Here is an 18,761-nt window from a genome sequence, read left to right on the forward strand (position 1 = left end):
GGGACGCGCCCACCCCGGAATCCCTCAGGGATGGAGGGGGCTCCCAGAGTGTCAGCAACGCCAGCCTGGATGAGAATTTTGTGAGATCTCCATAGTATCACCACTGGTTCATCGATTACAGAATCCCTGAGATCGGTCTAACAGCTCAGTCATTTAATCACACACATTAAAAAAAAAAAAAAAAAATCCAAGTTCTTTCCCCTGAAACCGAATGTGAGAAGTAGCTGTGGGTCAGAGGCACAAGAACAAAGGCTACCCTCCCCCAGAAAGGAAATACAGAAAGGATTATCCTTTTTCAAAAGTACAATAATGAAATACTTTCCTTCCCCTGGACAGGCAATTTTATCAGGGCTCACTGCTAGGGGAACAAGATGCCATTGTCTTGACTGAACTGGCATAATAGCTCCCCCTCCTCCAAATGATCGCTCAGACGGCTGCTAAATGCGTTCTATTTAAAGGTGAAATCCCTTTTAAACATTGCACCTCCCTTCTGGCAAATGCCCAGGCCCTTCACAAGGCTCCGGAGGAAACAGTTCTTGCTTTCGTCAGCAACTGCCTCCTTCACTGAGCTGCCGTTTCCCGGGGCTCTGGGGGACCCTCCCTGACCCTGTTTGTTATCCTTGCCCCTCACCTCCTCACAGCATGGGTTCTAGACTGGCCAAAAAGGAAGACAGCCTCTACAGTCCCTAGAAAAGTCAGAGAATTTGCAAACCAGAGGGAACTTCCTTTTCCCCCTCTGGGTCTTCACTGACACCCCACAGCTGCAGTTTGGGGGGTCAGGGACACCTGGGGATGGGACCCAGCCACTGGAGGAGAATTTTGTAATGAAAAGCATTGACGTTTTGTCCCTTGGAGTGGGAGAAAGGGAAGAGTTGAGCAAAAGAGTCCCACAGGTCAGAGCTTGCATGACCTAATCGATCTACCGCTTCCTTATTGTTCTTGCCTGACACTGGCCAGCTGTCCCCTCAGCCAACAAAGTCTGGTCGGCTCCACAGGGCAGGGCTGGGCGGGTGGCCACTGCCCTTATCTCTCCCACCTTCTGGCTGGGCGACCTGGAGGCAAGCTGTCCACCGTAGCCGCCTGCTTGCACCTCTGGGAACCTTATTTCAGAGGAATTTGAGAACAGAGAAACTTAAAAGGTGCCCAGGGGTGGGTGAGAAGTTGTAATCTCACAAGGAGAACAATGGAAAGTCCGAACATCAAACAGACAGATAGCAGAAGACACTTACATACAGTTCCCTGCCCAACCCGAGCCTTCATGATAACTGAATCTGATGACTAAGGCACCTCCCAGCCCACCCACCCTGAAATCATGCATCTTAATGAAGAAGACTCTTAGATCTCAGGTTAGAACTTCAACCTAATAACAAGTTAATCAATTCCAAAAAGTTAAATTAAATTTACACCTGGGATCACTGTTGATTCCCCACCATTTTACCTCTTCCCCTCCCACCCACATTCCCCATCCCATGACAAGAAGAGGATTGAACTCTCTAGGGGGTTTTTTGGTGGGGGGCGCTTCTCAGGATTTTCTGCTCCAGAGCTTCTCCCACCCAACCTGACCATTGTGCTTTGGCACATGTGTTTCAACTGCCCCATTGACGGTGTGCTGTGAGACCCAGAGGAAACCAGGCTCTGAATCAGACTGTTCAATCCCAACACGAATTACCCCAAGGAGATAGCAGGTTTCAATGTCAAGAAGTAAGAGGTTCATAGGTGTCTTTTTCTTGTGGCATTTGGTTTTTTGGAAGTCTGGAAAGTTCGAAAAGACTTGGCCAAAAATAACTATAGAAATGAGAGGATTCCTAACATTACCTCTCGCTTTTTTTTTTTATTTCAGCATATTATGGGGGTACAAAAGTTTAGGTTACATATATTGCCCTTGCCCCCTCTCTTCCCCCCCAATCAAAGCTTCGAGAGTGTTCATCCCCCAGACGGTGTGCATCGCACTCATTATGTATGTATACACCCATCCCCTCCCCACTACATCTGCCCGACACCCGATTAATGTTATTCCTAAATGTGCTCTTTGGTGATGATCAGTGAAACCAATTTGATGGTGAGTACATGTGGTGCTTATTTTTCCGTTCTTGGGATACTTCACTTAGTAGAATGGGTTCAGTTCTATCCAGGAAAATACAAGAGGTGCTAAAAAAGCTTCTGCACAGCCAAAGACACTATCACAAGAGCAAACTGACAACCTATGGAGTGGGAAAAAATTTTCGCATACTACACATCCGATAAAGGACTGATAACTAGAATCTATTTAGAACTCAGGAAAATCAGCAAGAAAAAATCAAAGAACCCTATCAAAAAGTGGGCAAAGGACATGAATAGAAATTTTTCAAAAGAAGACAGAAGAATGGCCAACATCTCTAGAAATGCTCAACATCTCTGTTCATCAGGGAAATGCAAATCAAAATCACAATGAGATACCACTTAACCCCAGTGAGAATGGCCTTTATCAAAAAGTCCCAAAACAATAAATGTTGTCGTGGATACGGAGAGACAAGAACACTCACGCACTGCTGGTGGGACTGCAAACTAGTGCAACCTCTATGGAAAGCAATATGGAGATACCTTAAACAGATACAAGTAGACCTACCATTTGATCCAGCAATCCCATTGTTGGGCATCTCTGCAAAAGAACAAAAGTCATTCTATAAAAAAGACATCTGCGCTTTTTAAAAATTGGATAGCATCTCTCATCAGAACGGAATTTCACACAAGATACTTCGTACCTTCAAATGCAAAAAGAAAATTAAAAAATAGCTCAAGAAAAGAAGCCAGTTCTCCCCATTGGGTTGGAAGAATATGATGAACCTTCATTTTTCAGTTTTCATTCTGGAATGTAAGATTCCAGCATAAGCTGCCCAGGGTCAAATCAGTGGCATCTACCTGTGTATCAGCCTACCGTGTTGCACATGGTTTTGTTTAAAGGGACTCTTACAACAGCTCATGTGAATCAAAGAAAGATTGTACAGGGTCGCACCTATCAAATTTTCCAGACTCTTAATCTCAAGGGAAGCCTCATCCTCTGCAGCCTTCTCCAGCTTGTATCAGAAAGTAGAGCAATGGTGTCCTCACTACAGGAAGTCCCCTGAACCAAGAGTGACTCAAGCCTAAAGAGGCTTCCCTGGCCCCCACAGTGCCATCTGGCCCTCCATTCACATTCCAAGGCACAAACACGCAGAGAGGCATCAACAGGCCTCAGGCCCTCTGAGAAGGGACATGCAGTTAGGATGCAAATAGGTCTTAGTCGCAAAACATGGGCTTGGAGCTGAGCTTTGTTTCCCAAGAACCACATTGTGTGTAGAGGCTGTCCCTGCCAGCGAACCTGCTGTGGGAGGGGGCGGGAAGGTGAGGAGGAGCAAATTTGTCCCCAACCCAACCGCACTGAGAAAAGTGTTCACATCCACCCCAGATGCAGCTCCAAGCTGCTAAGGGAGAGGGAAGCATCGGGTCTCCTCTCCTTGGATAGCCATGAGTGACCCTCTCTGCGTACTGCTGTCCCTTATGCCCAGACGGCCAGGCAGTGACCTGTCTGACTAGGGGGTTTGAATCTTCTCAGGAGGCAGAACTTCTGAGAGAACAGAAAAAGAGCAGACTTAAGGGCAGAAGTGACAGGTTTGCCTTCAAAACCATGCAGTAAAGCTTACTGGCTTTTCTGTATTTCGATCCGTATGTTGAAAGTTCATGTCACAGGCCCACTCATAAAAAGATGTTAAATATTTTTCCAAAAATGCACAATTATTAGATCTGACAGCCAAACCCAACTGTGATATGGGGACCATAATGTTACCTAGTAATAAAAAGGTAAACAGTGATTGTGTCCCCACGGCCACATGGCCGCTGGTTGCCCCTTGGAATCATACTGTCCACTCCCAGGATTGGACAGAACAGTCTGATACGGCTGTTGAGCAAACGAACAACTCGATCACCTTAGGCAACTGGTTAGCCAGTGTCAGCCAGAGGTGGGGATGCCACTCGATTCTTTCCAAATTCTGGGTCATTCCTCCGTGTGGATCTTTCTACTGCTGCTTACTTTCCCACCACAAAACAAAGAAAAAATTTCAGGTCTATATTAAGTAACACTATTTATACATTTCATTTCAGAAAAAAAAATTTCCAGCACCAGATTTTTATTCTTTTCTCTTTTCTCTCTCTTTTCCCCCAGTACGATTTTCCAAGAAGAGTGGTTTATTCGGCTCACTTCTTTTTTTATAAGCTCTGGCCTTTCTGCTGCCCTCTGTGGCACAGGCTCAACTCGGTTCTCCTTTTACTTTTCCGTACAAAAAGGATGTGTTAGTTCCCCTTTTGTAGTGGCCAAGAGCTACCGCCAACCTCTGTCATCATGAAATTAACATTTTTATTCCCTCCAACTATCTTCTAGGTTTTTTTCAATGCTTCTTAAATCATAGAAAGTTGAGTTACTAATCCTAGACATACTGTTCCTGGTATTTATGTGTTTACCAAAAAAAAAAAAAAAATGTGGAGAGGGGACCAGTATCAGAGAAGCTTTCATACCTAAGCACAGATTGGGTGTCAGCTGGTTTTTCTCTTCTTTAGCTCATGGAAGGTTTTGACATCTGGTTTCCAAAAATGAGTGCCCAAGAAAGGTTAACAGTAAATCGTCAAATACTTTTGACACTACTCTTAGTTAGCAAGTTCCATCATTAACCAATTGTATCAGGCGGGTTTATAGCCAACATTTGTTACTTTGGTTATTTAACAAGAGACAGTGGCTCTGCTCAATAGGCGAGGAAACTGAGTCTGCAGCCTAGCTCCTGTCTCAACTTGCTGTGTCACTTTGGGCAGTTCATTTAGCTTAGTAAGGGCTCTGTTTCTTCATGCAAAAATGAACTTTCCTTCTGCTTACCACAACTCAGGGCCACCGCAAGATTAATAGAATAGTGTTTGCAAAGCTGCTTGCAAGAAAGAAATGGAAATCACTAATGTACTCATTCAATCAGCATTTCATGTGGACCTAACACGTACACACCTATGCTGGCATAGGGATGGGGCTTGGAGCCTTGCTGTGTCATTGAGTGGGTCGTAATCAGATCAGAAAAATGCACAGGGACAGCTATAGGGAAGGACAGAGGTGAATATCTCAAGTGACCCCAGCTACAAAGGCAGGAGAAGTTCTGTTTGTGAGCAACAATTCTAGCTTTAAACCCTCTGAATTGCTGTTTTTAGGAGAGTGCTAGTCATTGCCAAATGATTAGCAAATAAAAAATCATCTTTATCAATTTGGGGTTGGGGAAACATGGGTACTACAGCCTGACAGAGGGCTGATCTGATCTGTTGGGGATTCAGGCCCCTCTGTAAGCAAACTGAATGTACAGCAATTGCCACCTTCGTGTGCAAACTGAATTTATAACAAGTGATGTGGAATCATCTACCAGCTCCTTTTTATAGCCCCAACCTATCATATGATGTGAAATGTCAAGCTATTTGCTTCAGAAAAGTATTTGATTTTGAGAAAACACTGTAAAAGGTCATTTAAAGGTGCAAAAGAAACTCATGGAAGATTCTTTTCACGTTATGATGGGACTCTTATTGCTATCTAATAAAGCAATAAACTCTTTAATCATCTCAACTGGTGAAGTTAAAAATAAATCGAATCCACTGAAAACTTTGGCATTTGTTTGGTTATGAGGCATATATGTACCTAGAACCTTGAAAATGTATTTAGACAGAACTTAAATAAAACATCCACACACCGGGGTTTTTCACTGGCGGACACTGCTGTGTGCACCCTGACGAAAAGCCTTCTGGTGCTGGTGTTTGGAACACACAGCTCCTCTTACCTGCCACATCCAGGATTGGACATGGACACGCAGAGAGCCTGGGTCACTTTAGTTTCATCAGGCCAGGAAGTCCCAAGTCTCCAATACCAAGGCAGGATAAGGAGGCCTTTAAAAACATCTGACATAGGCCGGGTGAGGTGGCTCATGCCTGTAATTCTAGCACTCTGGGAGGCTGAGGTGGGAGGATCACATGAGTTCAGGAGTTCGAGACCAGCCTGAGCAAGAGTGAGACCCCCCACTGTACAAAAAATAGAAAAATTAGCCAGCCAGTAGTGTCTCATGCCTGCAGTCCCAGCTACTCGAGAGGCTGAGGCAGGAGGATTGCTTGAGTCCAGGAGTCTGAGGTTGCAGTGAGCTGTGATGATGCCACTGCACTCTACCAGGGGCAACAGAGCAAGACTCTGTCTCAAAAACAAAACAAAACAAAACTGATATATTTATTCTGGTATTATCTATTTACATATTTGCCTCCCCCACTAGACTATCTCTTTGAGGGAAGGTACTTTATTCATTCATTCATTTATTTATTCATTTATATTTACCTCTAGCTTCTAGCTCTGTCCCAGATGTTATGTAACTGCTCAAAAACTGTTCAACTGAACTGAGGTCCACACCTTGGGAGGCCCAGCATCAGGTGGTCCTAGGGGCATTTAGGGGGTTTCTGACCCTTCCACTTCGCTCTGGAGGAGCAGGAGGAGGTCTTGGTGTCCAGGTCAGGTTCATCCTCCCCTCACTGGTGTTATGAAGAAGGTGCTGTCACCTGACCACAGAAATCTGACTTCAGGCCATCCTGTTCCCCTCTCCTAACTAGTCCCCCGACTGTCTCATCACAAGGACTAGGCTGAGCTGCTGAGCAGAGGGCATCAGGTTCCCCATTCTCTGCCTCCTACTGGCCTCTCTGAATGAATGGTAGACAGTGGGGTCTAAAGTTCTTCCTCCTCCTTTCTTCTGGGGTTAGGCGGTCGGGGCATGCTGAGAAGCTCCATAACCTGAAGTCCCCTTCATAGGCATTCAACCTGTGCCAACCTGGTACTTAGAGGGACCCCATACTTGGTTCAATGCTCTGCTGTCACTCTCTTGAAATTCTTAATAAATTCTGAACAAGGGCCCTGGCATTTTCAGTTTGCACTGGGTCCTGCAAATCATGTAATCAGTCCTATCTCTCAGGCTCAAGAAAATGCAAGGACAAAACCAAAGTGTGCTTACCAAATAATGACTTCGACAGGAAGAACGGCCCCAAGTTAATGTCCAGCATCGACCAACTTCTAAGCTAGAGATACTTGCAAATGCACATTAGGGGAAAACAAGTCTTCTCTTTTTGGAGGAATGGGGGAGTGTGGAGAGAACACATTCCAGGATGCCTGTGACACTTGGGTTCGACTTAGAGGTTCATTGGCAGAAAGACATTTAAAAATTGTGGTGCTAAGAGTGGGATAACGGGGAAAGTTTTTTTAACTTAATTTTTTTTTTAAAATTCTTAATTTAATGACAAATAGACATTTCAGTGAGAGAATCACAGCTTCCAAGGAGAACATAAAAACAAGGTAATCTAAAATGTACTGTGGAGTTAATCTAAGCCTATGAAAACTTTCTGTCATATTTCATCTTTGCAGGTCCAAAAATAGAAAAGATGGTTACAGAGATGAGGGTCCAGGAAAATCAGGCTAATTATATCTTCAATGATTATCATAGAAGTCTTCAAGTGTTACAAGGAAAAATTAACTGATACGTCTGAAGGAATTTTGTAAGACATTGTGTGTGTGTGTGTGTGTGTGTCTGTCTTTGTGAGTTTCCAGGTTGACTTTCTAAGCTACAGGAAAAACCCAGCCTTCAATAACAATAAGGCAGATGGGTGTCCAATTGTTGGGTGGCACAGTGTAAATTTTATCCAGACAGCTCATTCCTTACACCTGTCCCCATCGAGTGCCTCCCATCAAAGTCACCATAGAATCTATCATCACCGTCTACAGGGAATTTTGCAGCATTCATTTATCTTTAAAAAAATTTTTTTTCAGATAGAATCTAGCCAAATAGTATTTCTTGGTACTACAACTTAATTAGTTTACAAAAAAAGATCTACAAAAATTTTAACACTGCACTATGAAATAAAAATAAATCATTTGAATATATACGTTCACTTCTGTTAACTCACCATTGATTTCTACTATGCACCTGTACCTATCTGATTTGGCTTGCTTCTTATTTATTTGCTTTCCAACACGGAGCAATCTTCAATAAGAGATGTCTAAACGGAACTGTTTATTCTTAAGCAGCACAAAGTACCTTGTCCTCAAAGAGCTTTATCAGCTTGAACATTTTCAAAGAGCCCTGTGAGGCAGCTCAGCGTGGCGGTGCTTCACTGAAATCTCTTATTTGAAAGATGGCAAAATGCACCTTCTCAAGTAGACCTGGGCCTTCTCAAGCCTGCAGGTTGCTTGTGTTCATATCACAACTCGGCGAGTAAGTGGTAAAGACAGAGTACTAAGCAGGTCTCCTCCCAACATGGCTGGGTGTCAACCAAACCATGAAAACCTCTCTAATGCTATAATTTGTGCCAGCGTTCTTTTGATACTTAAGGAATGGAATATTAATCTGTGTGCATAGTCTTTTATCTCAAGTAAATACTCTTATTTAGGGCATTACAGAATTTTCTTCTCCAGCCATCATTCTACCATGAGGTGACAATGTCCTTGATGCAGAATCTTTTTTTTTTTTTTATGTTTTTTTTTTTTTTTTTTTTTTTTTTTTGTTGAGACAGAGTCTCACTTTGTTGCCCAGGCTAGAGTGAGTGCCGTGGCGTCAGCTTAGCTCACAGCAACCTCAGACTCCTCGGCTTAAGCGATCCTACTGCCTCAGCCTCCCGAGTAGCTGGGACTACAGGCATGCGCCACCATGCCCGGCTAATTTTTTCTATATAGATTTTTAGTTGTCCATATAATGTCTTTCTATTTTTAGTAGAGACGGGGTCTCGCTCAGGCTGGTCTCGAACTCCTGACCTTGAGCGATCCACCCGCCTCGGCCTCCCAGAGTGCTAGGATTACAGGCGTGAGCCACCGCGCCCGGCCAGATGCAGAATCTTTTATACCCAGAGTAGGCGACAGCCTTCCCATTTCCTGCCAAATGGATCAGACCACACTTTTTACCCTGGTAAAAAGTGTTCATCTCCTTGAACAATACAGCCTGATTTATGGCTTGTTCTTCCTGGCAAACCTCCAACCTCACGAGTGACCGGAACTAGGTGCAGTGGATGTTCCTCCAGTCAGGGAGAGGAAGCCCTGACCCGCCAAGCACCCAGCACTCTCAGAAACCGCACTCCTGACTCTAAAATTTTTTGTAAATAACACTTTTTACTTTAACATAGCTCTAGACCATAATAAAGTTGCAGAGGTAGTGCAGAGAGTTCCTGTATATTCCTCATCCAGTTTCCCCTATTGTTATCCTGTCACCATGGGACCTTCTTTACAACAGAGAAACTAACGTCGGTTTATTACTCTTTAACTAAACTCTGCACTTTATTCTGATTTCATCTGTTTTTCCTTTAATACCCTTTTTCTGTTCCAGGACCCCACCGAGGATATCATGTCGCATTAGTCATCATGTCTCTTCAGTCTCCTCTGGTCTGTGGCAGTCCATCAGATTTGTCTCGTTTGTCTATGACCTTGACTATTTTGAGAAATACTGGTGAGCTATTTTGTAGAATGCCCTTCAATTTGAGTCTATCTGATATTTTTCTTATGGTTATACTGCAGTTATGGGTAAGAACATCATAGAGGTGAATTGCCCTCCTCCTTATATCACAGTACATCAAAGGTACCATCAACACATCAAGGGTGCGACCCACATGATTTATTGTTGATGATGTTAGGGTTGATCTCCAGGCCAGGGTACTATCTGCCGAGTTTCTCCTCTATAAAGTCACTCCCCTCCCTCACCTTTCCACACTCTATGCTTTGGAATCAAGTCACTAACCACAGCCCACACTGGGTGGAGGGGAGTGAGGAGGGGCTGGCCTGGAACTTAGCTCTACTTCTTGGCAGGAGGAGTATCTGCGTACATTATGTGGATTTCTAAAAGGAAGATTCACCTGTTCTCCCCTCATTTATTGATATCAGTGTGGATTCATAGATATTTATTTTATACTTTTGGTTAAAATCCAGTACTACATTACTTATTTTGTTGCCCAAATCGTTTCAGCTTTGGTCACTGGGAACTTTCTGGTTGGCTCTTTGTGTCCCTTTGATATACCCTATCCCTTTGTTTTGTTTTTTGTTTTGTTTTAGCCTTCTTCACTTTCAGGCACTACTAGATCTTCCTGCTGATTTTGCATTTCCAGGCCCCAGCCTCAGCATCTGCCATTCCTTCAAGGAGCTCTTGTTCCTCTCACTGGAGAAAGATACAGGTTGGGCATCCCAAATCTGATAAAACAAAATCCAAAACTTTTCGAGTGCCAACATGATGCTCAATAGAAATGCTTATTGGAGCATTTCAGATTTCAGATTTTTGGATCTGGGATACTCAATTAGCAGTAAGTAGAATGCAAATATTCCAAAATCTGAAAACATGTGAGATCCAGAACACTTCTGGTCCCAAGCATTTCAGAGAAAGGATACTCAACCTGTATTAGAAACCAAGATCTGAGTGCTGAGTTCAGCTATCATTTTCTTCCTCCTTTAGATATCAACCTTAACTTTCAGTACCTTCTCTGCTTAAAAATATCTATAGCTCTGATTGCTCACAGAATAAAGTCCAGATTCTTTGGCCTTACATCGGATTCTCTTACGGTTTGTTCCCAGTCGACCTTTCCCAGGGTATCTCCTCAATCCCCGTTATGCCCCCCAATACCTTATACTTACAGGGTCCTAAACCTCCCTTAGCCTCTCCTGCCTCCAATTCCCGCCACCTGGATGGCTGCCCTTTCTCATCTCGTATTGTCAATCCTCTCCCTTAAAAGCTTTATATAATTTCTTCTTCTCCACCAGCCTTCTGAGTCTGCCAATAGGAAGTGATGATTTCTTCCTTCACAATCACAAAAACACTAGATTTAGATGTGAAAAGCATGAGCAATTTACAAAATATTTTTAAATCTGTGGTCTCATTTAATCCTCCTAAAATCCATTTTGCAGGTGAAGATTGTAAAGTGATTTTTCCAAAGTTGCACAGCTAGTAAGAGACCAAAGCCAAGATCAGAACCCAAGTCTTCCTATTCCAAATCCAGTGTTCCCACTGTCAATCCACTGTACCTTGCATTGTCTTCATTCGGATATCTGTGATCTCTCTTACTTGATCACAACTTCCATATGAATGAGAGCTATATCCTATGTATATTCATATTATTCCTAGCACCTAAAAATATATTTGTATACAATAGGGACTTGATAATTATTAACTAAATAAATGAATAAAAAAGTCTCTAAAAACAAGGAAGGTCTACCAATTTTCCTTTCCACTAGTAATAATATGAACATAATCTCTGTGTCTTCTGCACCGTCACTACCACCAGCATCACATTTTCTGGCTTTTGGTTTGCTTTTATCTTTGCCATAATTTTAGAGGCAAAAACAAGGAAGGTCATATTGTTGTCTTAATTTGTGTTTCCTGACTACCTATCGGTGACTTTGAACGTTAATCAGACTGGATAATTCTTCAGTTTCTCTGTGCATTTTTCCATTAGAGCAACAATGATTTTTATATTGATTTAAAAGATCTCTTCATATATTAAGAACATGGAGCCTCTGTCTTTTTTCTGCAAATATTTTCTTCTTTAGAGTGTAACACCTCTTAATTGTATTTATCTTTTTAGGTGTACTAAGTTCTAAATTTATGGGAAAGAATGTTTAGAGGAAAATAATTGGAAACACTATAAACATCCTATAACAAAGAATAACTAAACAAAATGCAGTGTATCCATCTGACTGGGATGTTACTTATTGATGAAAAACATGTTTTTATAAAAGTAAAATACTCATGTGCCTTTCCACCTAATATTAGATAGAAAAGTATATAATTATATATAGAGTACAACCTCAATTTAAGATATATACTCAATTTAAAAAAAACTGAAGGTAAATTCACAAAATTATTAGCAATGTTTATTTTGGGATTATGAAATCATAGGCACTTTTTATTTTCTTCTGTGTTTTCCAAATCTTCTACAACAAACATATATTTGCAAATACAAAAAAAAAAATGTGCTATTGTTAAACACCACCAGAAAGTGTGTATTTGGGGCATACGTTACATTCTGAAGCTTCTATAACTCCCAGAGAGAACCAAGGCCCAGGCAGTGGCGCGTCCTTCCCAAGGTGACCCGGCAGGGTGGAATCTGCAGCCCTGCACTTCCAGAGAGTTGCTTAGCAACCCCCAACTCTCAAAAACTGTATTCCCACACACCACACACAGGACGCATGGAGATAAGCAGGCAGTGTCTGTAAAGCTGTAGGAGAGTAATCGCGTAAGAGATGGGACCCGGGCTACAGATTCCCAGAGTCACCCGTGTCCTCACACCTAGAACATCTCCACAACCCAGAATTTAGGAAAAGGGGCCAAACAATGGTGCCTCTTGGTTATCAAGACGCGTAAGAGTCACATTTCTCATTGACCCCTGGGGGAGTTCATAACCTGCTAATCCCAGCGCAGAGCATTCTTGGAAATGCCACCTGCCTAAGCCAGCGGTTCTGAGTTCTTAGCCAACAGTGTGTCACAGTCATTGGTGAGTGAGGCCCAAAAGTTATTTAGGGATGCGCGTGGCTGTGAGATCTTGGGGCCTACGGAGCATCCCCCACCCCCTCTCCCCGCACGGGAGGTGGCTCTGTCTGCACTGAGCGCAGGCTTGGCGGCTTTCATGCCTTTCCCTTTCCAGAATGCTGGCTGTCTCCCCTCCGCCTAATGCTTTCCAGTTTTCTGAGAAGGGAGAATTCCCAGAGCAGGCTTCCACACTCCAGGGGCCAGAGAACCTTCTCACTGTTCCCTGATCCATCCCCTAACTCAAGGGTGGGGAGCTGGTGGCTGAACCTGCCCAGGATATGTGTCAGTGGCTTCTTTCTGGGTTCAGCAATGGCCAACGAAAGGGTCCAGCTAGAGAGGGGGAAAGGGTGGAGGAGGAAGAGCATTTCTCCCCCTTCCTCCCTGCTAGTAGAGGATCCATCTTGTCCACGGCTCCAGCTCCTGCAAGATGGACCCACTGTGGCCCCCATTTCTGCCAGGTGACCTCAGCCCCCACACTCAAGTAATACCACCTCCTCCTGTCCTTCCAGCCTGGGGTGGCAGAGGCTTCCTGCTGGAGCTAACCTCTCGGCTGTCTCACTGTCCCCTGTCTGGTTCCTCCACCTGCAGAACTCACTCCTGGCATTGCAGTCCCTCTGCTGGGAACGCTCAGAGCGGATCCTGTTTCCCTGGTTGGACACTGACCCTGGCAGGAATAGTGGCTACCATCCCAGTGACCTTCCGTCCTGTTTTCAGCTCAAAGGTCCAAAAGTGGAAAGAAATTGGTTCAGACTGAAAGAAACCACTTTGTGGACAAGGAGGCCTTCCAGTGAAAATCCGCCTGGCAGCTGGCTGAGGCTTTCTCATGACTGGAGCGTTCAAACCCACACGAGGCTGCAGAACACCATTGTCATGCTGAGTCACCGCACACCTGGGGACTCTTTATAACCTACCTGCAAGGATGGGGCAAGACGTGGTGGCTGACCATTTTTTTTTAAGCCTGTCAAGATTTTTCTTCCAAGACGTCTAAGAAACCCTGGAAAAATCCATTCTGTAGCCAACCGTATGGAGACTTTCGTCAGAGTTCAATGCCACACAACCACCCCTGAAGAAATTCCCCCTGGGGAAATCACCTTTGGCACCTTCCCAAGTAGCTGGGTCAGAGGTAGTTCAGAAAAGGCTCCGTGTGAGCTCATGGAGAAGGAAGGAAGGTGGAGGGTGTCAGGGAACCGTTCGTGGTGGCCGAGCCAGGGAAAGGAACCGGGGAAGGGCTCCGTTGGCCTGTGGCATTTGTAGTCCTAAGAGCCAGACTTCAGAGACCCCGGCCACGCCGGCTCTGGGCGGCACACAGGGTACAAGGGGAGGCCTATTCTGTGACTTCGAATCTCCCGGATTAGGAGGAACAGCAAGTGCATGATCAAATGAGTTTCGCGGCAAGTAAAGTGCTCTGCTGACTGAAGAGGTTTGAAGCCAAGGCCCAGAGGGCACATTTGTCAAGCTCTCAAAAAATAGAAACCAGGATCAAAGCAGAAACACTTTCCAAATATAAACATTTGTCACCTACATTTACTTTTGATGTGCCCCATTTTGAATACATTGCTCCTTTATAAAACAGACAGCTTAATCTTTCCGTACACACACTTGGGTCCTTCACATGGAGCCCAGGGACGATTTGGGGTGGGTGGGGTAAGTGGGAAAGGAAGTTCCAGCAGGGCAAAATAAAAGTTAAGAGGAGGAGAAAAATCCGTCCAGAAGAGCGACACAGGAAGAGAAAAGGAAACCAGCATTTACGAGCCCCTGGCATTAATATATTACCTCATATTTTCCTGCAGATTAGCTCTGGAAAGAGGGCATCATTACTCCCATTTTGTAAAGCACTGAGGTCAGTCACGTGCCCAAAATAGCACAGGCTTGCAAGAGTAAAGCCAGAATGTCTTTGCTGCCCCCTGCAACAAGCAGCTTCGTCTTCTAAGAAAGGCAAGTGACCTCAGGTCAGCAGAATGGCCATCGGACACTCGGCGTCCACTCACGCGTATGTGTGTGCGAGGGACCATCTGCCCCAGAGCTGGAAAGCACCTCTGTGTTCCTCTGATCCAGCCCCTGCCTGAGACCTGCTGCCCAATTCCCGAAGCACAGGGCTTTGGTTCTACTTCTGAAACCACTCAGCTCTGCTACAAGTTTCTACAAAAGTGCACAAAGGATGACCAGGTACAGTGGTTCACACCTGTGATCCCAGTGCTTTGGGAAGCTGAGGCAGGAGGACTGCCTGAGGGTAGGAGTTCAAGAAAACCCTGGGAAACATAGCAAGACCCTGTCTCTACAAAAAATTTAAACATTGAGCCAGGTGCAGTGGCTCATGCCTGTAATCCTAGCACTCTGGGAGCCCGAGATGGAAGGACTGTTTGAGCTCAGCAGTTTGAGACCAGCCTGAGCAAGAGAAAGACCCATCTCTACTAAAAATAGGAAGAAATTATATGGACAGCTAAAAATATATATAGAGAGAAAAATTAGCCGGGCATGGTGGCACATGCATGTAGTCCCAGCTACTTGGAAGGCTGAGGCAGGAGGATTGCTTGAGGCTAGGAGTTCAAGACAAGCCTGGGAAATATAGCAATATCCTGTCTCTACAAAAATTTTAAAAATTAGTCAGATGTGGCATGGTGTCACGCGCCTGTCGTCCCTCAGGCACAGCTATTCAGGAGGCTGAGGTGGGAGGACCTCCTGAACCCAGAAGTTCAAGGCTACAGTGAGCTATGATTGGACCACTGCACTCCAGCCTGGCTGAAAGAGCAAGACCCTGTCACAAAACAAAATAAAATAAAATGAGCCTATATCTGCCATCTACCTATGACATGACATGCCCCTCACCTAGAAAGCCCTTTCCTTGCCTGCCCAAACCCTACTCACTCTTGGGGGCTCAAGGATCGCCCTGTCCACAGGTCTTTCAACATGCTAGCTCCCATGGACTACCTTCTCTCCTTTGAATTTCTGTTGTCTTATGTTTGTTCCCAAATGGTTTTCACGGATTAGCCCTTATCCTTTAGCTGGACTGTAAGTGCCCTGTCACAATTAGAGCAAAGGCAACAAATTTCAGCAAGGGGTATGGACCATTCCTCTCTCAGAACCAGGCTGTCTGTCTGGAAGCCAGTGGGGACAGAACAAATGAGCATATTGAAGCCTGGGGCAGGCTCTGGCCGGAGCAGTCACTGCTCACAGCAACTGGCTTCTCCTCCTGTCTGACCTCTGTCGCAGACCGTGAGTCCTGAGAGCCTCACTTCCCCAAAGAGCAGGAGACAGAGTTAGGACCCAGAAGGAGGAAGATGGGGCAGAGTTCGGGAAGGAGCTTCTCCCAAGCGTCTCTCCAACGGGAACTGGTTCTGCCTTCCCCACGGGAGAAACCTTACTACCTTTGCTTCCGCCCAACTGGGAATCAGCCTTGGGATTCATTTAAAGGCCAACCCAGAGAAATTTACACTTCCCTAGCTGACATATTCCTCTCAATGAGCTTGTGAGAGACATAATTATAACAAGAGATCAGGTTTAATTTAGGAAATTTGGTCATTGTTGAGCATGGTAAATCATCTTTAAAGCAAACACACTTACAGTCTTCAAGATAAAGTTCATTCCCCTGTGATGAGGTCGTTTCATGGAATGCTATGAGGTCCCAGGCAGGGTTTCAAAGCCGTTAAGTTACACTAGGTGAGATAGAGCTGCTTATAGCTGCTGGGATTTATGGGAATGTTGGCACCCAGGTGACACACTGGATAATCTTTAACAGAGGAAGTCTGACTGGTGCCTGCTCTTTGTTCCAACTGCACTTTCATATTTGAGAACCCTTGTGATATACTTGCTATTCACAGTCGCGTTTCAGACTGTCACAAGCGTGGCCTGGCGTGAGATGCTGAGCAAACAAAGCTCCCCCCGCCTGCGTCGCCCTCCCTGAAACCGAGCAAGGCGCAGGCAGAATTTGCTGTCCACTCGGTAATATTTTGCAGAGGCAGTGGGGTGCATTTTCCAAAACATATTTCATATGATTTGCTTATTTTCAAATGCAGGTAAAACATGATATATTTGGGGCTTAGAACACGTTTTACAAGTTCAGCTGCTGGTGTCACACAATGTGTCTCTTGTCTGTTCAGGAGCACATAAACTCACTCCCAAGTCCCAGGTGACTCATTCAGACAATTTCTTAAAAACTGTTAATAGAAAAGGACTCGGAAGACAAGAAGTTGTCTTTGTAACCAAGAGAAGATCTTGGAAAATTGCCCGAGATACCAACCTATTGGATTTGAGGGCTCTGAGTCTATTTCTCCCCAACAGTGAAAAATGCTTTGAGATACGCAGCGTGTACACACGATTGGGTGGTGAATGACTAGACCAACCATTACTTTTCTCCTACACCTCACCTAATGCCGACCCTACTTTATCAGTGGCCACAACAATGTCACAAATCACTCTGATGTCGTTGGCTTTTTCCCAATGCCCCTCTGATGAAGATGAGGGTCTAGTCCCCAGCGTGGAGCTGCTGGTGAGCACGTTTTGATTGGGTGATTCAATTCCTTTTGTCACATTAGTTATCTGGAAGTCCTTTGGAAGCAGGGACTGTATTTCCAGTACTACTCTGGCACCAACCCACAGCATGGCCTCAATGACTGCTTCACGAATAAGTGATTGCAAGAAAAGGCAAAGCACGGTTCTGTTTTGTTTTTTCACACTTGAAGGACCCTTTAGCATCACTTCATGTAACAAACGTCTATTAACACATCGACTGCCATACTAGAAAAAAATTTTTCCTTGGGACCACGGTGTTTTATTATGAAAATAGAATAAAAACTTTGAAAACAAAACAATTCTTTCTAATTTAATGAAAAATTTGTCATTTTTTATTGTTTTCTGTGTTTGAGTTTTAATTGTAACAATAAGAACTTCAAACCAACTGCAGGGTTTTGCCCAGGGGGCCACCCTGCACGTAACGTGTATGCTACAGCATGGCAGCATGAGTTCCCTGCGCACCATGCGGCTCCCAAGGTAAAGAGATGTGTGAGAGTCACATATGTTTCATGAGGCCCCGGGCTCAAAACTCGCATGAGTTAAATACAACTCACATAACAGTGAAACACTCACCCTGGGGGTTAAATACTGGGATGCAGAAACAAATGAGACGTGGTCACTGCCCGAAAGAGCCGTGTGAGGAGGCAGACTGGTGAGCAGCTATGGAAGAGGAGCTACATTAAGTCCATGCAAGGAGTGGAGAGAATGGCTGGGCCACCCCTCTCTGGAAGGAGAACTCAGCTCAATTTGCCACCAAGTCTCCTGGGCCTGCAGGGGCTCATCCTTCTCATAGTAGGGGGGGACTTTGGGAGGTAATTAGGACATAAGAGTGGAGCCCTCATGAGTAGGACTAGTGCCCTGATAAAGGGTCCCCAGAGAGCACTTTCTGCCCGTGAGGACACAACGAGAAGATGGCCAGATGTGAACCAGACACTGAATCTGCTGCCACCTTGATCTCAGATTTCCAGCTTGCAGAACCATGAGAAATAAATTTCTGTTGTTTATAAGCCACCCAGTCTATGGTACGACTCTGTCATAGCAGCCCAAATGGACTAAGACAGGCAAATAGGGGGCAGAGAGCAAAATCTATAGATACAGAAACTTCTCAAGGACCAAGAATAGAGTGAGAACCAGCATAGCCAAAATTCAGTGAACACTAAACTTGATGCCCAGGGCATTCATGACTTTTCCCAAATAACAACTTTTTATTGGTGAGTGACTTTGCTGTTAAAGAGAATAGAGGTCATTAACGGAGATATCTTAAGGATTTCTTTTTTAGGAAGCTTTTCATTAGACCACCAGTTTGATAGAAAAATGAGTGTATTCCCTATGTATCTTATGGAGCATAGGCGAGTCCTGAAATGTCATGAGATGAGGCTTTGTGCCTCGTCACATCATACACCTCCTGGACTCAGTACCCTCATGTGCAGAATGAAGGATTGAAGCGGGTGATCTCTGAGGTTTCACATTTAATCTGTTATCCTCTCTGCCCTGACAAATCATTTCCCCCAAGCCCTCTATCAGCAAAGCCCAACATTGGCTTTTCATCTAATCACTATTTATCTTCATCACCAAAGGCCTTTTTCAAAGAAAGAAAACTTACTAGGAAAGAAAAAGTAAGGAAAAAGGGAAAAAGATGCAATAATCACCTCACCCAGATATTTATTCATCATGGTGCTTTATGTATAGAGTGAT

The 18,761-nt window shown here is 44.5% G+C and overlaps 1 protein-coding gene across 4 annotated transcripts in view; it reads right to left on the reverse strand.

The window, feature by feature from the left end:
• Window positions 1-16,204, reverse strand: part of GATA6 (GATA binding protein 6) — a 95,868-nt gene extending 79,664 nt beyond the window's left edge. For 2 of the 4 annotated variants that reach the window (XM_069468186.1, XM_069468183.1), the window contains exon 1: window positions 16,119-16,204. In XM_069468186.1, the coding sequence (XP_069324287.1) occupies window positions 16,119-16,163 (45 nt within the window). In that variant the 5' untranslated portion in view covers window positions 16,164-16,204. Of the gene's footprint in view, window positions 1-14,330; window positions 14,381-16,118 lie in introns of those variants that run through there. The other 2 variants (XM_069468189.1, XM_069468184.1) reach the window with 2 other exon arrangements.
• Window positions 16,205-18,761: the final 2,557 nt, after the last annotated feature.

The sequence above is a fragment of the Eulemur rufifrons genome, chromosome 5, assembly GCF_041146395.1.
Source record: "Eulemur rufifrons isolate Redbay chromosome 5, OSU_ERuf_1, whole genome shotgun sequence".
Lineage (NCBI taxonomy): Eukaryota > Metazoa > Chordata > Mammalia > Primates > Lemuridae > Eulemur > Eulemur rufifrons.